The sequence below is a fragment of the Triticum urartu genome, chromosome 5 (genome assembly GCF_003073215.2).
Source record: "Triticum urartu cultivar G1812 chromosome 5, Tu2.1, whole genome shotgun sequence".
Classification (NCBI taxonomy): Eukaryota; Viridiplantae; Streptophyta; class Magnoliopsida; order Poales; family Poaceae; genus Triticum; species Triticum urartu.
This window is the reverse complement of record NC_053026.1, coordinates 131,302,529-131,325,913: the sequence shown is the minus strand read 5'-3', so window position 1 is coordinate 131,325,913 and position 23,385 is coordinate 131,302,529. Positions and strand designations below refer to the sequence as shown.

At 44.4% G+C, this 23,385-nt stretch overlaps 1 protein-coding gene across 16 annotated transcripts in view; it reads left to right on the top strand.

The window, feature by feature from the left end:
* Positions 1-1,252: 1,252 nt before the first annotated feature.
* The window catches only part of LOC125508188, a 56,497-nt gene continuing 34,364 nt past the window's right edge, over positions 1,253-23,385 (top strand). Inside the window, exons 1-7 of one of the 16 annotated variants that reach the window (XR_007283245.1) lie at positions 1,253-1,832; positions 3,093-3,252; positions 3,535-3,636; positions 4,354-4,437; positions 4,682-4,956; positions 5,078-6,292; positions 6,495-6,838. Coding sequence is in view for 1 of the 16 variants with exons in the window: in XM_048672794.1 (XP_048528751.1) it covers positions 1,470-1,832; positions 2,436-2,774 (702 nt within the window). In the remaining 15 variants the exon portion in view is untranslated. Of the gene's footprint in view, positions 1,833-2,435; positions 3,056-3,092; positions 3,253-3,529; positions 3,637-4,353; positions 4,438-4,681; positions 6,293-6,494; positions 6,839-23,385 lie in introns of those variants that run through there. The other 15 variants (XR_007283239.1, XR_007283240.1, XR_007283247.1 and 12 more) reach the window with 15 other exon arrangements.

The window sequence follows — 23,385 nt, the reverse complement described above, 5'->3', positions numbered from 1 at the left end:
TCGGTCAGCACCCACACGCACGAACTAACCACTAAGTACATGCAGGGCACCGGTGTGAGCCACTCTCTCAACCGCCACACTTGACCCAGCCATGCATGTAGCTAACAACCATTTAACAACATGCATGCAAGATCATGGCTAACAATTTTCCTTCCAATCTTGACACGGCTCGTTGTCTGTCGTCGTCTTGAACGCCTCCGTCCAACGTCGCCGCATGCTTCTACGCACGACTACGTCACCGCGCCGCGGACACTCTGCGTCACGCGTCTCCACGGTCGTGAACCACCACAGACCAGAACCGACCATGGAAGTATCTGTCAAATTTCTGCAGAGATATCTGGATGAGTTGATTGGTGTCACGCTGAATACTGATGTTGATCCGATAAAGGACAAAACCATTATTTCATATGACCGGTCACCTGCACCAGTGGTAGCTCCACGTTAAAACATTTCTCCGGTATGGATGCCGCCAGTGCATGGTTGGATGAAATTAAATACTGATGGCTCTTATGTTTCGAATAATAGTGCAGGCGCTGGAATGATACTACGTAATAATATGGGGACGGTCTTATTCTTAGCTTGCATAGATGCTCTAGAAGCGGAGACGCGGAGTTGCGCGCGTGCATAGAAGGTCTATCATTAGCCATTCAGAGGACTGAAATTCCCATTGTCATCGAGGTGGACTCGGAAGTGACTGTGTCCATGATTTCATGTGATGCAGTGGACCGGTCGGTTTATGCCTCCTTGGTAAATGAAATTAGATTCTTATTGCGCCTTAGACAAACTTGTATTATTTATATTTCTCGCTCTCAGAATAAGGCAAGTAATAGTCTGGCTAGTTTTGCTAGAGTACACTAGTGCAGAACCGAGATGTATCACCGATTCGTAAGGACCTTTAGTGCCGGTTCTGCAACCGGCACTAAAGGGTGGGGATTAAAGGTCCCCCTCTCTTTAATACCGGTTCTGCACGAACCGCCGCTAAAGGGCCACCACGTGGCATGAATCAGCGCCAGGGGCGGGGAGACCTCAACCGGTACTAAAATATTTGAGGCGGGGAGACCTCAACCGGTACTAAAATATTTGGGAGGTTTTGATTTTATGATTTCTTTTTTCTTTAATTTTGTGTTTTTCATTTAATTTTTTTTTGTTTGCTGTTATTTTATAATACTACATATCGTACACGTTCCTTTTACCCCTCGCCTCTATAAGGGCACGCACGACACAATTTCTTGAATGTAGCCCACGGGCCTGAACCGGATGGATTGAAAAGAAAAGAAAAAGCAATTTCACACCAACTCGCCCACCCACCTCCCGAGTCCCCAATCCCATCCACCCATGCCTCGCCGCCGCTCCATGCCCCTCCGCCTTGCGCCGCCCACGGCCACCCCAGTCCCCCACCGCGGCGCCATCCTCGTCCCCCACCGCGGCGCCACTCCTCTACACCGACGCGCCGCCGCCCCTCTCCCCAGATGCTTCGCCGCACCGCCCCTCTCCCCCGACGCGCCGCCCCTCTCCCCGAGCTCGCCGGCCATCCCCTCCCCCCACTCTTTCCCAAAAGAGGCCGCCTCCCGAGCTCTGCCATGCGCGGCTGCGCCTGCTCCACTGTCCAGGTGACACCGGTCGACGCCCCAACCGCGTGCCGCCGTATACTACTGCTCCTTTCCATGAGCCACCTCACCTTCTCCTCCGTGGATAAGTTCGCCGACGAGCGAGGACTCCGGATCGAGCCGGCCGACGCCAACCTGCTGGTGTGCCACCCCCGCCCCAGCCATCTCCTCCACCACGGTGCACCGCTGCCTATTATGGCCATGGGCAAGCACAAGCGCCACCCGGTACGGCCCCTCCCCTCTCCGGATCGAGCATCTCCACTTGCATTCATTTGAGCTTTGCACTGATGAAACCTGAATTGTTGAACTGTTCATCCACATGTGACGCCTATATTATTTGAACCAATGAACTGCTACCTATGATCACGAGTTCTTGAACTGTTCATGCAGACTTGGTAGCGGGTTTTCAGCACTGAAAATGCACCTATGAAGCCAAAAAAGTGTCCTGAATTTGTGAAAAAAAACCCTCACTAATGAACCTGCACTGAAAATGCTCATGAAACGAGAGACATGCACTTTGGATGTGTGTGTTTGGTGACTCCTCTCCCTTTCACGTCTTCATGTAATGCATTCAGGACATTAGTGATTCCACCACAAAATCATGTCACACATGTTTCCCGACGGCCGCGCGCCTCTCTCCTCCCGCCCCCTGTGCATCTGTGGAGTCCGTCCTGGTTGATCTGCTCTGGCCGTTCAACTTTGCGTCTGCATCCTGGTCTCGCTCGTGTGCGGCATTTGGAGCATCTTCTAAATGTTGTGTTCTGCTTTCTTCTATTTTCAACTGAATGTGCTGCCATGTGTTTTTTTAACTTGTGCTACTGGTGCTAGTGTGGATGTGTAGCAAGTTCAAGTACCGGTCTACGCGAAGTGTATCACTCCAGCACGCCATGCTCCAGTGCATGTCGACGTCATCTCCGCTGCAATGGAAGCTGCAGATTTTACTCCACTCTACTTACCTTGCGAGTACTGATCAGTACAACTTATACAATATTAGTACCGATCAGTGCATGTCGACGACAAGTAGCAGTACTGATCAGTACAACTTACACAATATTAGTACCGATCAGTACTATTCTTAATGCTAAAAGTAGCATCCATATAGTACTGATGAGTCGTACTGACAAGGATGCCGTCTACAATTCTGAACTTATTGTTGAGTCATACTAGTACCGATGAAATGGGAAGCAAGTGTCACATGAATCCTTAATTGAATAGGAAGCAAGGTTGCAATGAGATCCTGGAAATTCACTATTTATTTTATCCTCAGTTCTTAGAAAAGCATGGAAACAATTCTCTGTGTGTTAGAGTATCAGTTCATGTGGAGAAGAACATGTTTCCTATATGAAAAAATAATATATTATTATCAGTTCAATGTGTATTTTGTCATTAGTTCATACAGACCAACCGTAAAAAATATTTTGATGTGTGTTAGAGAGAGCTCGACTTCATATTATATGGTAGCTCACTCATTGCATGATTGCACAGCAGTTTGGCAACAAAATTCACATCAGTTTAGGGGCGCCCGCATCACGGTCTCACCGTGCTACCGCAATCTCTCCTTGATACGCCACCGGACGAGCCACTTTGGCAAGCTGTCACTTCTTGCTCGTGTGCCTGGATCCCATGTGAGCGCCCCTGGAATCAGGTCAGACCCGCCCCTCCCATCAGTTCCTCTTCCCCCTTCCTTCTCTCTAGCCCATAACCTCGGCTGCCCGCCACCCCGCTCCTGCAGCATGATGTGAAACAATCAGTTCAATTTCACATTGACTAACTCGTCACACACTCAGTTCAATTTCTTGATTTAGTATAATTCAATCCGAAATCTAGTTTCAGTTCAAAGACTGCTACTGTTTGTTTCCTAACACCACAAGGTGGTGAGCTTGTTTAGTGAGTTTCCTCATGCATGTTCTGCAACCTGTCAGTGCAGATGGGAGGAGAACCGTCCAAAGTGCGAGTTTTGTGACGTCGACGTGCGAGCCAGTCTAACCAGCACATCTGAACCAACATATGCAGAGTGATTCGCCCAAAGGTATCTCAATAATTTTCAGTTTTAGTTTTCTGTTCAGGGGATTTCTGGATTGTTGGCGCAAGTAATGCGTTCTGTTTTTGTCTGTTCAGTCGACGTCCGAGAGCAAAATAAGCACTATCTGTCTAGAAGTGGTGTTTGAAACCCATTTTTAACAGTGGAATCCGAAGATGATTAAGATTTTTGCATGCTATTTAATTGGGTGAACCATTGGATCCCAAAGAACTCCAAAATGCGATGAGACCCTAAATGGACTAGTACTGGGATGGGGAGACCCTCCTGGGAAGCCTCCATGCTTGGTCAGGTTTGGTTGCCTCAAAAACATGCCTTCAAAAATGCTTTTCTGAACAGATTATCATGTATATCTTGCCTATGTAGCTCGTAAAAATGCGCTATGTACAAAGGAAAAAACACACTAGGCCTACCATTTCACTATATATGTTATTACCAATTCATAAATAAGCACATACAAAAGTTCATGAGTGTTATTGAAACAGTTCGGTTCATTGGTTTTATGTTATATGACAAATCACTGTGATTTTTGCATCAGTTCGACAAAAAACTAAACAACAGCTCAGACTCTGAGAGCTATTTATGTTTAAATATTTTTGAGAATGAGAGTTGTATGTTGTACTCTCTGCCTGTACAGTGCATTTTGCAGTTTTGTGTTAAAAATGGGTTTATCTATTTTGCACCATCTTCACTAAGTCAAACTTGCAGCAGCCAGGGGTATACACGGTTGTTGGGAGCCGTCCAAGTCGAGCTCTGACCGCAGTCCAAGTGGGACTGCGACCACCATCTAATGTAAGCTATGCAGTATATCTAATTCCCAATCATAAGTATGATTCCCTTTATGTTTTCCATTTTGTTCCTATAACACAAAACATGCACTGGATGAAAATGAGAAGATATACTAAAAGAAAATGTGTGGTGGCACTGTCCATGTTTTCAATTTAAACCACTAGCTTTTTTATACACAAAAAAATCTGCAAGTATGTTTGCTACTGTGTGTTTCTAATTGAACCATGCAAATTTCATTTGATGGCAGCAAAATTGCTACTGTGTTTCTAATTGAACCGCCGCCCCGAGAATCCCCGCTGAGCTCGTCCGCAGCCCCGGCCCTCTTCAGGGCCACCCAGGTCTACATCGCAGGGCCGCCGTGTTCTCTTTACCGCCATCCAGGTCCGACGAGCCGCCGCACGCAGGATCCCATGCGTGCTAGCCTTGGTGCTGGCCCTGCGCGATGGCACGACATCATTCACTGCCGCCACCATGGGTCGTTCAATGACACAGCGTCGAGTCGTTCGACGCCGCAGCTCAGGAGTTTGCCTCCTTTCCCAACCTCCACTATGCTAGTCTCTCCTGTTCTCCTCTCTTCACTAACCTCTCTCGCTTCTTTCGCTTGAATTCCTGCTAATGTTGGCTGTAGCTTGAATTCCACCAGGGGTGCTGGCAGCCGTCCAAGTGGAGCGTTGACGCCAGTACAAGTAGAATCGTGGGTTGCGGCCACCATCTTCACTAAGCACCGCACATCCGTCCAAGTCGAGCACACACACAGGGAGAACACACCAGCCCCTTTGCTTTGCACATTGCTTGGTTATGCATGACTGCTGATGGATGCAACAAGCGTTTATATTAGTTTGATCTTGTGCAAGACTCAATTTTGTCTCGGTTTTCGTGGATGCTAGCTGGCAATACGTCCAACATTCTTGCGGCGATAGCAGCCACCACTAAGGGCATTTGCGTCCAGCACTCGAGCTACATGCTCGACGGTTGCACACTGCCGCCATGGACATGCACAAAGATATTAAGTAGATGTTTGTTAGTTCAGTTTTTTATCGATTTACCTTGTTTAAGTAGTAGTGCAGCAATAAAAGGTGTCGTTGTACTGAAGTTTTAGTTGCTATATGAGGAACCCATAGGCCATTTATTTTGGTTTTCAGTTCAGCTTGTCTGTTGTTTTCGGTCCGGATGCTTTATTGCGCATAATCTTGAGGAAATCCCCAAAAGTCATATGTCTCATGTGAATCTTGTTCAGTTCATTAGTTCATTGGAAAAATATATCATCTACAAGAAGAATTGCAATCTGGTAATGTGAAGTATGTTGTAGTCTATACCTGTAGAGTGCATTTTTGTAGTGCTGGTATTCGTGGTCACTCTTTTGTGTTAGAAACAATGGATATATATTTATATTTTGTAGTGTCAGTACTTGAGAACAAAAGGTTCAGTTTTCAAACTTTAAACAGTTCATCGCAAGCTTTCGGTGTAGCAAGACGCGCGCCAATGTGTGTGTGCACTTGATGAAACTCTATTGCAGTATATGAAGTTCATACGATTTTCATGCATCAACAATCTGATAGAGAGCACCATTCTTTTCTGAATTTTGTATTTAAGAAATATCCCCCTTTCTATATTTTTGAACACTAGCTAGTGCTTTCTTTTCTTGTTATAGTCAAAAAGTAGTACAGGTATCTAGTTATGGTGATAGTGATACTAACCAGACCAAGCTACTTCAATTGTTTTACCAAATTCTAGAAATTCTCCATATACGGCAAGGGCCAACCGGACATCTTTGTCTAGCCTGACTTGGGACGGCTTCTTTGCAACTGCAGGTTAGAAAATTCAACATGTGATTGGAATTCAGTGTGAAAAACTGCAGGTTAGAAGTTCATCTTCTGTTCTGCCCCTAGAAAGAAGTTTGTCTTGTAAAGGTTGAAGCTAATGGGCTAGGAAGCTTTATAAGAAATTGATTTGCGTGTTCATTGAAAAAGTTTGGTTTGCCTGTTCCGTGAAAATGTCTTGCTAAAGAAATATCTCTTGTGCACTTATTTATCCGCCTGAATATTTGGTTTGATTCTCAGGTGCGAGATGGCGGCTGCCGACGTCGCTAAATCCCTCTACAAACTAGTGGTTGGCTGTTCCCAGCGGTAAATGTGATCGGATTCAGCAGCTAGCTCTTCCTCGAGCAACCATTTGGAGAACTTTATTGTCTTGTGGTGGTGATTGATTTTAGGATCAGTAAATTTGACGTTGGTAGCTAGATGAAACCTGCAAGTTCAATATTGGTATTAGATTCAGTTCTTGTTGTACAAATGTCCCAATGTTCACATTTATTTGGGTAAAAGTTTATTTTAGTTCAGCAACAGAAACCATGCAGGTTCAGTGATGATGATACCATAAGTTCGGACAAGAAAATTTATGTATATGATGAGATGATTGCTACTTCTTCAAAGGTATAGTACATGACACCTTGATGTGCATACAAGAATAAAAAATGGTTTGAATCAAAAATATTGATCAGTAGGAATTAAAAACAATGATCAATTTGAAAAATAAAAGAACGTTAGCTTTTGGTATTTTGTGACGCTGACGTCCAAGTTCTGCAACTGATTTGTCCAGATGGGATAATGAGGTCAGTCTAGCAGGCGCATCTCAAGTGAAATGTTAGTGTGCCGCCCACTCATCCCCATGCCTCTCCGCCACACGTCGTGACGTGCCGGCTTGCCATCAACCATTGTTGTGGCTCAGCCCTGTAGTGCTTCCACGATCATCACACGTAGCTTCCTTCTATCGTTGCCTCGCCCTGCTCTCGTGCATATTAGCACTGTAAAAACATAGCAAGTTCACAAATAAAAAAGTTGCAAGTTCAACACGACGTCCCAAATAAGTTTGAGAAAAGCTCAAACAACATGAAACACAATGAAAAATCAAATGGTAAAAGTTAAGTCACAAAACAAGAGAAGTCCAAAACATCTTGCAAGAAAATTGAGTTAAAAAACAAACACACACATTTTTTCCTTTTAAAAAATATCATTCAGTTCAGCGATATAAACCATGCAAGTTCGGGGACTATGATACCCAAAAAATAAAGTGAAGTCTAGTATGTGAAAACATGCTCAGTACAAATCCATATGAACATCAGTGCTAGTACTCTTTTCTTGGAACCATTCAAAATTACTTTGAAAAGTACCTCAGTACAAACACACACATAGATCAGTACGAGTACTCAGTTTTTCAGACAGAAAAACAGCACGATGATTCTCACCGTATTCAAAATTACTCTTAAAATATGGGAGCAAGTATAAAATCATAAAGACATCCATTCAAAGTACTCTTTTTTTCGGAACCATTCAAAACTACTCTGTGAAAAATACATCAGTACAAACATAGACATAGATCAATATGAGTACTCTATTTTTTAGACAGGAAAAACAATGCGATGGGTTTCACCTTATTCAAAATTACTCCTAAACAGTGGCGAAGTAGAGAAAACGTTCAACATGACTAATTTTCGCATTTTCGATAGCTATCCAACGTTATATTATTTGCCCCATTTCGACAAACTTTAAAAAAAACCGTGTTCAAAACCAATTTTAACCATATTTGGATTCGTATTTAAACCGTAAGGAATTAGAAAACACTTTCTATACACAAAAGTTGCGCATTTTCCATAGCTTTCCAATGCCATATCATTTGCGTCAATACGACAAACCGTTTGCAAAAAACAGGGAAAAAACGTTTCGCCCAGAATTTCACCGTTTTCAAATTACTTTTAAATCATATAGAATTTAAAAAAATAGTAGATATATGGAAGATGCGGATTTTCACAAGCTTCCCAACGCCATCTCATTTACTCAATTCCGACAAAGTGTTTGAAAATTAGGTCCAAAATACGATTCACGTTTTCGATTTAAAAAAAATGGTTTTTTCAAAACTGCTCTTAAATCATAATTTTTTTGCAAAAACAAATTATAAGAATAAAATGTGGACGTCAAGAGCTTTCCAATGATATATTACACGCCCCGTTTCGACAAAAAAATTGCCAAAAAATTTGAACTAAAGAAGACGATTTTTAACAGCAACAGAAAGCATCAGTTCAACCGCTCGAATTTCATCAGTTCAACCACTTGAATTCATTAGTTCAAGTAGGGTAACAAAATATTATTCTGTTACCCTACTTGAACTGATGAATTCAAGTGGTTGAACTGATGAAATTCGAGCGTGAAAGGGAGAGGAGTCACCAAACACACACATCCAAAGTGCATGTCTCTCGTTTCATGAGCATTTTCAGTGCAGGTTCATTAGTGAGGGTTTTTTTTCACAAATTCAGGACACTTTTTTGGCTTCATAGGTGCATTTTCAGTGCTGAAAACCCGCTACCAAGTCTGCATGAACAGTTCAAGAACTCGTGATCATAGGTAGCAATTTCATTGGTTCAAATAATATAGGCGTCACATGTGGATGAACAGTTCAACAATTCAGGTTTCATCAGTGCAAAGCTCAAATGAATGCAAGTGGAGATGCTCGATCCGGAGAGGGGAGGGGCCGTACCGGGTGGCGCTTGTGCTTGCCCATGGCCATAATAGGCAGCGGTGCACCGTGGTGGAGGAGATGGCTGGGGCGGGGGTGGCACACCAGCAGGTTGGCGTCGGCCGGCTCGATCCGGAGTCCTCGCTCGTCGGCGAACTTATCCACGGAGGAGAAGGTGAGGTGGCTCATGGAAAGGAGCAGTAGTATACGGCGGCACGCGGTTGGGGCGTCGACCGGTGTCACCTGGACAGTGGAGCAGGCGCAGCCGCGCATGGCAGAGCTCGGGAGGCGGCCTCTTTTGGGAAAGAGTGGGGGGAGGGGATGGCCGGCGAGCTCGGGGAGAGGGGCGGCGCGTCAGGGGAGAGGGGCGGTGCGGCGAAGCATCTGGGGAGAGGGGCGGCGGCGCGTCGGTGTAGAGGAGTGGCGCCGCGGTGGGGGACGAGGATGGCGCCGCGGTGGGGGACTGGGGTGGCCGTGGGCAGCGCGAGGCGGCGGGGTATGGGGCGGCGGCGAGGCAGGGGTGGATGGGATTGGGGACTCGGGAGGTGGGTGGGCGAGTTGGTGTGGAATTGCTTTTTCTTTTCTTTTCAATCCATCCGGTTCGGGCCCGTGGGCTAGATTCAAGTAATTGTGTCGTGCGCGCCCTTATAGAGGCAAGGGGTAACAGAATATTATTCTGTTACTAGTAACAGAATAGTCCAGCCATATATATATATAATTAGGTATATATACAATTTCTCCTACATGTTGCCTTGGTGCCTTCCGAGCACGATGACAATTAGGAGTGGTTCATGAGGGCGGTAGCGGATAATAGTATTGTCCTTTGGGATCTATGACCTGGTCGAGCAAAAATCCCGCTATTTCCTCTTGAAGTGATCGTATGCGCTCCGTTGCTAGGAGCTGGTCCCGCACCTCTTTGAACTGTTAAGAAGGAGATCAATATGCATGTGTATTAGTTGTGTGACTGGATATCGATAATCATGTAAAAATTGTGAATAGTGTTCTGGCAAACGTACCCATTCCTGTCTTTGAGATTTGCTCCTTTCGGACGCCATCATGCGAATGTTCTCGAAAACGTAGTATGCACACACATCAGTCCCCGGCGCCTGCTTCAGGGCCTTTACGAGAATAGAATTTAATCAGATAATAATTAATCAAGCATGATAATTAATTAATGGTATTGAAACAAGAATTAAAGAGATGGTAGCTAGTTAGTAGTACTTAATTACTTACCCTGGGTCGATACCGAAACAACTTTTGTCGTCATTTGCCTGGAGTCACCTTGATGAACTTTGTCCAAGCCCTGGCCGCCGGCAAAGAAAATTAATAAAGGGGTTATTAAATAGTTGATATCAGGAAATGATGAACTAAATAGGCTGAGATATAGTTAATAATGATTAAAATTACATGTCGAGTATCCCCTTCATGATGGTGAAGTCACTTTCTTTTTTAAGTAGTGAGTCCAGTACTTCAGCTCTTCCTTCTTCAACTTTAATGTCTAACAAGACCCAGTGATAACTGCATGCGCACACGTTTGCATGTCTTAATTAAGCGGGCGTGTGCATAACACTAATCAACTATCCTAAACCCTATACACTTAATTATTAACATCTAGCTAGCTAGTAAGCAAAAACAGAATTTGTAGTACAAGACAGTGTGACTCACCGAAAGTTGTAAGGAAGTAGTATATCTTCATTGCTATTGAGGCGCTTCAAGAACTCTAGCATTTTATTATCTACATCTTGTTTATAATATTCATATGTCCATGTCTTATCATTAATGGTATTTGGATCAATGAACCCAATGCCATAGCGTCCAGCTTTTTCATTTCATACATCTTCATCCTGCATAATACCATAAAAAGAATATAGTGAGGATAATTACAGGTAATGATCGATCAATAAGCACTAAATCTATCTTGAGACTTAAATTACAGAAAGAAATCACTTACAGACAATAGCAATTGATGAGAGATTTGTCGAGTGCATCTTGATTGAATAACTGAAATAGTTCTGAATACTCAATGGACAGAGCTAGCTTATGGAAGTAATGCTCTTTCTTGACCTTCACCATGAGGGACTCTCGATTGGAACTCTTGGTAATTTTCATGTACCAATCATGCAATTCATACATTCTCGTTGGGAGGTTCTTGACCTCCTCGGGCTCGACCAAAGGTTGGTCGCGGACATATTTCCGTTTTATTTCCTCCTCTCTAAGCGGAGACATGGGCTCAATCTCGAGGAGTTGTCCAACAGTGATATTGAGCATTTCGGCCTGCATTATTGTTGGAAATATGCCCTAGAGGCAATAATAAATTGGTTATTATTATATTTCCTTGTTCATGATAATCGTTTATTATCCATGCTATAATTGTATTGATAGGAAACTCAGATACATGTGTGGATACATAGACAACACCATGTCCCTAGTAAGCCTCTAGTTGACTAGCTCGTTGATCAATAGATGGTTACGGTTTCCTAACCATGGACATTGGATGTCGTTGATAACGGGATCACATCATTAGGAGAATGATGTGATGGACAAGACCCAATCCTAAGCCTAGCACAAAGATCGTGTAGTTCGTATGCTAAAGCTTTTCTAATGTCAAGTATCATTTCCTTAGACCATGAGATTGTGCAACTCCCGGATACCGTAGGAATGCTTTGGGTGTATCAAACGTCACAACGTAACTGGGTGACTATAAAGGTGCATTACAGGTATCTCCGAAAGTGTCTGTTGGGTTGGCACGAATCGAGACTGGGATTTGTCACTCCGTGTAAGCGGAGAGGTATCTCTGGGCCCACTCGGTAGGACATCATCATATGCGCAATGTGACCAAGGAGTTGATCACGGGATGATGTGTTACGGAACGAGTAAAGAGACTTGCCGGTAACGAGATTGAACAAGGTATAGGGATACCGACGATCGAATCTCGGGCAAGTACAATACCGCTAGACAAAGGGAATTGTATACGGGATTGATTAAGTCCTTGACATCGTGGTTCATCCGATGAGATCATCATGGAACATGTGGGAGCCAACATGGGTATCCAGATCCCGCTGTTGGTTATTGACCGGAGAACGTCTCGGTCATGTCTGCATGTCTCCCGAACCCGTAGGGTCTACACACTTAAGGTTCGATGACGCTAGGGTTATAAAGGAAGCTTGTTTGTGGTTACCGAATGTTGTTCGGAGTCCCGGATGAGATCCCGGACGTCACGAGGAGTTCCGGAATGGTCCAGAGGTAAAGATTTATATATAGGAAGTCCTATTTCGGCCATCGGGGCAAGTTTCGGGGTCATCGGTATTGTACCGGGACCACCGGAAGGGTCCCGGAGGCCCACCGGGTGGGGCCACCTATCCCGGAGGGTCCCATGAGCTGAAGTGAGAAGGGATCCAGCCCAAAGTGGGCTGGGGCGCCACTTCCCCTAGGGCCCATGCGCCTAGGGTGAAAGGGGAACCCTAAGGAAGAGTCCCAAGGAGGGAAGGCACCTCCTAGGTGCCTTGGGGGGGAGGGAAACCTCCCCTGGCCGCCGCCCCCTAGGAGATTGGATCTCCTAGGGCTGGCGCACCCCCCCTTGGGCTCCCTATATATAGTGAGGGTAGGAGGGCCTCTTGAGACACCCCTTATGCCTTTGGTGCAGCCCTCCCTCTCTCCCAAGTTCTTCTCCTCTCCCGTGGTGCTTGGCGAAGCCCTGCAGGATTGCCACGCTCCTCCATCACCACCACGCCGTTGTGCTGCTGCTGGATGGAGTCTTCCTCAACCTCTCCCTCTCTCCTTGCTGGATCAAGGCATGGGAGACGTCACCGGGCTGTACGTGTGTTGAACGCGGAGGTGCCGTGCGTTCGGCACTTGATCATCGGTGATTTGGATCACGACGAGTACGACTCCATCAACCCCGTTCACTTGAATGCTTCCGCTTAGCGATCTACAAGGGTATGTGGATGCACTCTCCTTCCCCTCGTTGCTAGTCTCTCCATAGATAGATCTTGGTGATACGTAGGAAAATTTTGAATTTCTGCTACGTCTCCCAACAATTATATGCTCCTCGGTTATTACCAGATTGCCCAGCTGGGGAATGGTTTGCCCACATATATATAGGGTGGCGGTACTCTCATGAGTTGTTGGCACAACAAGCGGGGGGGTCGACTGTGCCGCCTGTTCTCCTAGCTGGGGAACGGTTTTCCTGCATTTTTTGCCAGCTGCTTAGCTCGAGCTCGACTCCTTCTGTAGTCGTGCTTGATGTGCCTTCCTGATTTGGCGCTCATAGTCTGAGTCAACAAGCTTGGGAGCTCGTGGTCTAGCCATACGAATGATGTGGTCAATCTTTTCCTCAGGCACTTTCTCCCTTGGCGGCGGTGCCGATTTCGATCCAAAATGGGCGTCCACTTGGGCCTGCACTATGGCTGCGTTTTGCTCCTCGGTCATGTCGTAAGGCCTCTGAGGAAGAGGAGCGAGGCTTGGACCATATTTATATCGCTTGCCTCCGCCTGTACCTCCTGTACTACCTTGACTCGTAGCGCTACGCACCATAGCTGCGGCGGCTCTCTTCTGCGATTGCTAAGGCGGCGGAGATGGCTGATGTGGCTGAGTTGGAGCAGGAGGAGTGGCTTGACGTTGTGCCAGATTTGGAGGAGGAGGAGTGGCATGACGTGTTTGATGAGGATACCAATACCATTGTTACGCCCACAACCCCTACTGCTATACATACTGGACCAATTACTAGAGCTCGCGCATGCCAATTGAATTATCAGGTACTTTCGTTTCTTGGTAACGATTCTAATGTTCATGAGAATATGATGTTGCGTAAATTGGATACATTTGTTTTGCTTACAAATGAAAGGCCTGGCTTGGACAAGAAAGATGAACCTTGGAGCAAGTTCAAGCATGGAGATGATGGCATGCGCAAGGGGATCAAGAACGGAGTTACAAGTGATGATTTCAGGACTTTAAAGCCACCATAAGGAGTGCATGAAGCCTTGGACGAAATATACAAGATGCCACTTCATAAATTTCGTCCAGAGGCTATTCTAAGGTGCTGCGTCACCTTATTATTGGGCCAGGCCCATGTATTTTCGAAATACATAAGTATAGGTTGTTTTTAGAGTCCGCATGTATGGGGAAACAAGAGTTAGGGTTGGTTTCGGACCCCCTCCTCCAAGGGCCACAAAATCCTCCCCTCTTCCTCCATATATACAGCCCTTAGGGCGTCGTTTAGACTTTGGGTTTTGTTTACATTAAAGTTCACCATAGCTGCAACTTCGCGTACTTCGTTTGTGTTCAATGACCAGACAAAGGCGTCACAGAACCCCACCATGATCAATAAAGATTTCATCTTATATTCGCAATATCCAGATTGCAATCTCAGTTTCTTGCTTGTTCTTTGTTTGCTCGCAGGAAACAGACCCTTGTGGTCAGGTTGATCGTGCTCCAGCGTGGTCAATAACCCTCGGAAGTTGGTTTAGTGATTGCTAAGGTGCGACGTCTCACACGTTCGTAGTCGGATCGTCAATGTCGACTCTCACAAAAAACGATAGCCACCATCTCGTCGAAACATCGGGACACCTTCGCCTCTATCAAGTGGTATCAGATTTCCAGGTTGCTCGGTGAGATTTTACAGTTTTTCGTAGTTTAGATCGAGTCTGTTCTTCATACCTATAGTCCATGAAAAATCCAAAAAAAACTAGGGTTAGTTCATCCTATCCGAACCAATCTGAGCCTTTGCATAATCTTTTCTGTATTTGCTTTGTTGAATTTGCGGTTGCATCATCGTGTCAAGTTGCTGGTCTTAGCGTCTAGTCCTTTAGAGTTTCGAGTTCTGTTCACAGGTTGTCACGTCGCCGCTGCCATATATCACCACCGCATCATCATCATCGCTGCTGCCATATACCACCACCGCACCAACTTCATCGCTGTTGCCATATACCACCACCACCACCAGATATTCACCGCCAATCCGAGTCCATATACGCCACCAAATATCAGTCGCCATCACGCCAATCCGAGTCCACCTGCAACATATATCCGCCAACAGTTTGAGTTCCACCAGATTCATCTCTGCCACCAGTCCGAGATCCACCAGATTCATCTCCGCCAACAGTCCTATTCGGAGTCCAGTAATTGTTGCTTTGTTTTCGATTTCCAGATCACGCGATACTCCGAGTCGTGACAGAGTAGGACTCCCCAACTTCCGAGCCATCCACAGAAGAAAAATAGTTCCAAACTCAAAAAAAAACTAAGTCTGGAAAATTCTGGCTAGACAGTTTTTAGGACATTTGTAGACTTTTTCAAAAAAAAATTGTTGCGGAGCAAAAAAAAAGAAGAGAAAAAAGTGCAAAAAAATTGAAAATAATAATTCAGAGTGTGCTCCTTCCTTGTTTACGTGCAGCACCGTGATTTTGTTAGTGTTCTAGGCTCATGTCTCTAGTACGATCTAGCCTAGGACTAGCACAATACCATCGTTGAGCGTTTATTCAAATTTGCATATCTGAATTGATTATTGCTGACCCTTTTTGCTACCATATTATAAGCCTTCCTAGCTCCACATACATCTACGTCGTGCGTTTGACTCTCCCTGGTAATCGCTCTATCCAAGCTTTGAGAGTTTTGACTACAGCGGTTTCTGATCACCACCTGCTGCTTGGTAAGAACTGGTAAGAATTTGAGATTCGCTTGACGGATTTGTGACTGTCCACCACACCATCACCACCACTTCCTAGTAGTCTGTAGGATCATATTCTTGTGTGTTTCTATTGCTGCTAACCATGGCAGGATCACAAGCTGACGAGACTGACTGGGAGAACATGACAAACAAAGAGTTACATGATAAGTTTTAGCAAATGATGAGTGGACAGGTGGAAGATGTGCTAAATAGATTTGACGAGGCCATGGAGAAGATAGATGGCATTGAGAAGGCATTTGAAACAAAGCTCGATAACAAGTTTAATGAATCGCTCGCGCGTCTTCCACCACCACCACCGGCTGCACCTAACGCACCTCTACAACAACAACAGCGTCGCCTTCCAAATCAAGTGGGACGAGCACAGCGCGTTCCCATTGACTCTGGGCAAAACTTTGGTGCCGTTGTTGATTCTTCTGTAGCTCCTGCTGCTACTGCAGAGGTGGAGGACCATTACGAGGATGAGGTTGATCAAAATCAGAACTACGTGCAACCACCAGCACCAGCACCACCACCACCAGGTCGTCCTCAGGTATATCATCGCAACGGTAGGGCTGCACCACCATATGAGGTACGAGATCATGACCATCTTCCTAAACTGAAATTGAATATTCCACCATTTGAGGGTAGATATGTTCCTGATATATATCTTACTTGGGAGTTATAAACTGAATAATGTTTTACATGTTTACAATATCCCGAGGAGAGACGTGTTCCTGCTGCTGTTTGTGCTTTCACTAGTTTTGCATGTGTTTGGTGGTCTGAACATTATAGATTATATCCTATTCCAACTACTTGGGCTGCTTTGAAAACTTTTATGCGTACTCGTTGGGTTCCACCATATTAGCAACGTGAATTACTTCAAAAATTACAGCGTTTAAGACAAGGAAAAAATTCTATAGAAGAATAGTATCAGGAATTACAAACTGGCATGATTAGATGTGGTATTGTTGAGGAGAATGAAGCTATGCTTGCATGTTTTGTGGGTGGATTAAATAGAGAGATTCAGACCATTCTGGAGTATAAGGAGTATACTAATATCACTCGTTTATTCCATCTTGCTTGTAAAGCTGAACGTGAAGTGCAGGATCGACAGGCATGGGCGCGAACTAACTTTTCTGCAGGTCGATCTTCATCATGGACACCACGTGCATCCTCTACTTCCACTACTCCAGGACCTCTATCAGGTGCCACCTCCAGTCATGATACAAGAAAGCAGGCACAAGCACCACTATCTGCCAAGAGCACACCTGTCGGGCCTGCGCAGAGCTCTTCTTCTTCCATGGCATCAACAGGGCACACAAGTGATATTATTTGTCGTTGTTGTAAGGGAAGAGGACATTTTGCGAGAGAATGCAAATCTCAGCGTGTGATGATTGCTACTGAGTATGGTGGGTATGAGTCCGCTAGTGAGTATGATGAGGAGACTTTCACTCTTATTACACATGAAGAACACGGTGGAGATGATTCTGATCATGAGACACAATACATGGCTCCTGAAGATGCTAACAGGTATGAATGTTTAGTTGCTCAACGTGTTTTGAGTGTGCAGGTTACACAAGCTGAGCAAAATTAGAGGCATAATTTGTTCCATACAAAGGGAGTTTTGAAGGAACGTTCTGTTCGCGTCATCATAGATGGAGGGAGCTGCAATAACTTGGCTAGCATGGAGATGGTGGAGAAGCTATCTCTCACCACAAGACCACATCCACATCCTTACTACATCCAATAGTTCAACAACAGCGGCAAGGTTAAGGTAACACGTACTGTTCGTGTGCATTTTAGTATCTCTACATATGCTGATTATGTTGATTGTGATGTGGTACCTATGCAAGCATGTTCCTTATTACTTGGTAGACCATGGTAATTTGATAAAAAAATTGTACACCATGGTAGAAACAATCAGTATACTCTTGTTCATAAGGATAAAAATATTACTTTGCTTCCTATGACTTCTGATTCCATTTTGAAAGATGATATTAATAGAGCTAATAAAGCAAAATAGGAGAAAAATAAGAGTGAAAATCAGATTGTGGCAAAAGAATTTGAGCAACAAATGAAGCCTAATAATAAACCATCTAGTGTTGCTTCTGAAATTAAATTGAAAAGTGCATGTTTACTTGCCACCAAATCTGATATTGATGATCTAGATTTTAGTAAATATGTTTGCTATGCTTTTGTGTGCAAAGAGGCATTATTTTCATTCGAGGACGTGCCTTCCTCTTTGCCTCCTATTGTCACTAACATTTTGCAGGAGTTCGCTGATGTCTTTCCACAAGACATGCCACCGGGATTACCACCTATTCGAGGGATTGAGCATCAAATTGACTTAATTCCCAGTGCATCATTACCCAACCGTGCACCATACCGTACCAATACATAGGAGACGAAGGAGATTATGCGTCAAGTACAAGAACTGCTCGACAAAGGTTATATACGCGAATCCCTTAGTCCTTGTGGTGTTCCTATCATTTTAGTGCCTAAAAAGGATGGTACGTCACGTATGTGCGTTGATTGTAGAGGCATTAATAATATTAATATTCGTTATCGTCATCCTATTCCTAGGCTAGATGATATGCTTGATGAATTGAGTGGCTCTACAATATTCTCCAAAGTTGATTTGCGTAGTGGATACCATCAAATTCATATGAAATTAGGAGATGAATGGAAAACTGCATTTAAAACTAAGTTTGGTTTATATGAGTGGTTAGTCATGCCTTTTGGGTTAACTAATGCACTTAGTACTTTCATGAGGTTAATGAACGAAGTTTTACGTGTTTTCATTGGACGATTTGTGGTAGTCTATTTTGATGATATACTGATTTATAGTAAATCTTTGGAGGAACATTTGGAACATTTACGTGTTGTTTTTATTGCTCTACGTGATGTACGTTTGTTTGGTAACCTTGGAAAGTGCACCTTTTGCACCGACCGAGTATCTTTTCTTGGCTATGTTGTTACTCCACAGGGAATTGAAGTTGATAAAGCCAAGATTGAAGCTATTGAGAGTTGGCCGCAGCCCAAAACGGTCACACAAGTGAGGAGTTTCCTTGGCCTCGCTGGTTTCTATAGGCGTTTTGTGAGAGATTTCAGCACCATTGCTGCACCTCTCAACAAGCTTACAAAGAAGGATGTGCCTTTTGTTTGGGGTACCGCACAGGAAGAAGCCTTCACGGTATTGAAAGATAAGTTGACACATGCTCCTTTACTCCAACTTCCTGATTTTAATAAGACTTTTGAGCTAGAATGTGATGCTAGTGGAATTGGATTAGGAGGTGTGTTATTACAAGATGGCAAACTTGTTGCATACTTTTCTGAAAAATTAAGTGGGCCTAGTCTGAACTATTCTACTTATGATAAAGAATTATATGCTCTTGTTCGGACCTTAGAAACATGGCAACACTATTTATGGCCCAAGGAATTTGTTATACATTCTGATCATGAATCTTTGAAACACATTAAAAGTCAAGCAAAACTGAACCGTAGACATGCTAAATGGGTTGAATTCATTGAGACTTTCCCTTATGTCATTAAACACAAGAAGGGTAAAGAAAATGTTATTGCTGATGCTTTGTCTCGTTGTTATACTATGCTTTCACAACTTGACTTTAAAATATTTGGTTTGGAGACCATCAAAGATCAATATGTGCATGATGCTTAATTTAAAGATGTATTGCAGAATTGTAAGGAAGGGAGAACTTGGCACAAGTTCGTTCTTAACGATGGATTTGTGTTTCGTACTAACAAGCTATGCATTCCAGCTAGCTCCGTTCGTCTTTTGTTGTTGCAGGAGGCGCATGGAGGAGGATTAATGGGACACTTTGGCGTGAAGAAGACGGAGGACATACTTGCTACACATTTCTTTTGGCCAAAGATGAGACGTGATGTTGAGCGTTTTGTTGCTCGCTGCACTACATGTCAAAAAGCTAAGTCACGACTCAATCCTTATGGTTTATATATGCCTTTGCCTGTACCTAGTATTCCTTGGGACGATATATCTATGGACTTTGTTTTAGGTTTACCTCAAACAAAGAAGGGGGGGATAGCATTTTTGTTGTCGTGGATAGGTTCTCGAAAATGGCACACTTTATACCATGTCAGAAAAGCGATGATGTTGTTAATGTTGCTGATTTGTTCTTTCGTGAAATTATTCGCTTGCATGGTGTGCCAAATACTATTGTTTCAGATCATGATACTAAATTCTTAGCCACTTTTGGAGATGTTTATGGGCTAAGTTGGGGACTAAACTTCTTTTTAGTACTACTTGTCACCCCCAAACTGATGGACAAACTGAAGTAGTCAATAGGACATTGTCTACTATGCTTAGGGCTGTTTTGAAGAATAATAAGAAAATGTGGGAAGAATTCTTACCTCATATTGAATTTGCTTATAATCGTTCATTGCATTCTACTACTAAGATGTGCCCTTTTGAAATTGTGTATGGTTTCCTACCTCGTGCACCTATTGATTTGTTGCCTCTTCCATCTTTGGAGAAGGTTAATTTTGATGCTAAAGAACGTGCTGAATTGATTTTAAAAATGCATGAGTTAACTAAGGAAAACATTGAGCGTATGAATGCTAAATATAAACTTGCTGGAGATAAGGGTAGAAAACATGTTGTGTTTGCACCTGGAGATCTTGTTTGGTTACATTTGTGTAAGGATAGATTTCATAATTTGCGCAAATCAAAGCTAATGCCACATGTTGATGGTCCTTTTAAGGTGTTAGAGAAAATAAATGATAATGCATATAAACTTGAGCTGCCTGCAGATTTTGGGGTTAGTCCCACTTTTAACATTGCAGATTTGAAGCCTTATTTGGGTGAGGAAGATGAACTTTCGTCGAGGACGACTTTATTTCAAGAAGGGGAGGATGATGAGGACACCAATACCATTGTTACACCCACAACCCCTACTGCTATACATACTGGACCAATTACTAGAGCTCGCGCATGCTAATTGAATTATCAGGTACTTTCGTTTCTTGGTAACAATTCTAATGTTCATGAGAATGTGATGCTGCCTAAATTGGATACATTTGTTTTGCTTACAAATGAAGGGCCTAGCTTGGACAAGAAAGATGAACCTTGGAGCAAGTTCAAGCATGGAGATGATGGCATGCACAAGGGGATCAAGAACGGAGTTACAAGTGATGATTTCAGGACTTTGAAGCCACCATAAGGAGTGCATGAAGCCTTGGACGAAATATACAAGATGCCACTTCATAGATTTCGTCCAGAGGCTATTCTAGGTGCTGCGTCACCTTATTATTGGGCCAGGCCCATGTATTTTCGAAATACATAAGTATAGGATGTTTTTAGAGTCCGTATGTGTGGGGAAACAAGAGTTAGGGTTGGTTTCGGACCCCTCCTCCAAGGGCCACGAAATCCCCCCCTCTTCCTCCATATATACAGCCCTTAGGGCATCGTTTAGACTTTGGGTTTTGTTTAGATTAAAGTTCGCCATAGCTGCAACTTTGCGTACTTCGTTTGTGTTCAATGACCAGACAATGGCGTCACAGAACCCCACCATGATCAATAAAGCTTTCATCTAATATTCACAATATCTAGATTGCAATCTCAGTTTCTTGCTTGTTCTTCGTTTGCTCGCAGGAAACAGACCCTCGTAGTCAGGTTGATCGTGCTCCAGCGTGGTCAATAACCCTCGGAAGTTGGTTTACCGATTGCTAAGGCGCGACGTCTCGCATGTTCGTAGTCGGATCGTCAAGGTCGACTCCCACAGAAAATGATAGCCACCATCTCATCGAAACATCGGGACACCTTCGCCTCTATCAGCGTTGGTGGACTTGGAGGAGCGGGAGTCTGCTGACGTGGTGGCGGACTTCGAGGAGGAGTTTGATGACGCTGTGCCGGACTTGAAGCAGGAGGAGTGGCCTGACGCTTTGCCGGACTTGGAGGAGGAGGAGTGGCCTGACACGGTGGCAGACTTCGAGGAGGAGTCGGCTGACGCGGTGTCGGTGGCCTTGGAAAGATGATGCAATCCTTTCTCCATAGGATGATACGATGTTTGGCCTCTCCCAGTGTCTGTTCCTCGTCACCTCCAGGAATGTCAAGCTCTAGGACCGAATATTTGTCCACCACTTCATTAACCTGGACATGAGCATAGCCGACTGGAATCGGGTTGCAATGGAAGGTTGCATCGGGGGAATTTGTATAAGCAATGGCGTCCGCCACCTTCATGGATATGTTCTTCATTTTGAAGTTTAGCTCACAGTTAGTGCTCTCCATGATGTCATCCACAGGGTATCTATCCAGCAATGCGTCGCCCGGGGCGGAACCAACGCTGCTTCTTGGCATGGATGGGACGGTGCTATCCAATGCTGGATCATCCGCTAGCTACTGCCGCTGTTGAGACCCCCTTTCCTTGCTAAGTGAGTCGATCTGCTGCTGCTGCCGCTGGAATTTGAGTGCCAAGTCCGCGTGCGCTGATTCTAGGCCTTTAAGGCGTTCTGCTTCCTTCTTCCTCCGCTCCTCCTCCAGCTTCCTCTTCTTCTCCTCCTCCATCTTCGTTCTTGCATGGGTTTTGTAGTCTGTGTTCGAGTACGAAAAGCCTTCATACCACGGAACAACGCCCTTGCCTCGTGTTCTCTCTGTTGGGCGTGAACACCCCCGTTCGAGCATCTTCTATTGCTTGAAGTAACTTATCTTTGGCTCCTTTTAGACTTGCCTTCTTCGAAACTAGGCCTGTCTTTGGGTCCAACGCCCCCTCATGCGCATAGAACCAAGTTCTGCACCTGGGGGGGTCAGTTCCTAGTAACTGGATCGACCCCTGCATCCAGCATCTCTTGCTCAGACTTATCCCACTTAGGCATTGTCACCGCGTAGCCACCTGGCCCCAGCCTATGGAACTACGTCTTTTTTGCGGCATTGGCCTTATTTTTTTCTCGACCGTTCCTTAGATAATTCTGATTCCTTGAATTTCACGAAAGCGGGCCAGTGTTCTCTCTGCTTCTCCAGTGTTCCCTTGAATTCTGGAGTCTTCCTTCCTCCTTCGACGTAGTTGGCCCATACAATTTTCTTGTGGGTGTTGAATGCAATTGCCATCTTCTTAAGAGCAGCGTCGTTGACTTTTTGCACATCTGCATCAGTGAAATGATCTGGTAGGGTGAAATGTTCCATGAGAGATTCCCAAAGCGTTTTTTTGCTCTGTCGTCGACCCAAGTAACATCTGGATGTTTATTTTTTGGCTCTTTCCATTCTTGAATGGAGATCGGGAGTTGGTCCTTCACAAGAACTCCGCACTGACGAATGAACTTGTTCGCAACGTTCTTAGGCGTGATTGGTTCGCCATTAGGTTTGATGGCATCGATGTTGTACTTTACACCGTCCTTCAACTTTTTGCCCGGGCCTCGCTTTGTCCTGCTGTCTGTAGAAGCAGATATGCTCGATCCGGAGGGCTGAAAGAAGAAAGATCGATTCGTTAATATATCTTCAAATCAAAAAACATGTGATGATCACCAGATGCCTGCTTATATAAATATACCTCGCCAGTCTTTGTTATTTCAAGATCAACATTGTCTGCGTCATCATAATCATAATCATAGTTCATGAATTCATCAATTCAGTCGTCGAGATCGAATATCTTATCATCACCCTCCCCGGTATTGTTCAGATATTCGGAGCTGTCATAATCTTCATTCTGATCATCTGGCCCGCGAGGGCTGCGTATGATCTCGAACATGGTCTCTTCTCCCTCTCTGCCGGTATTGTCCGCCATAGCTTTTATTTAACTAATCCAGAAGAA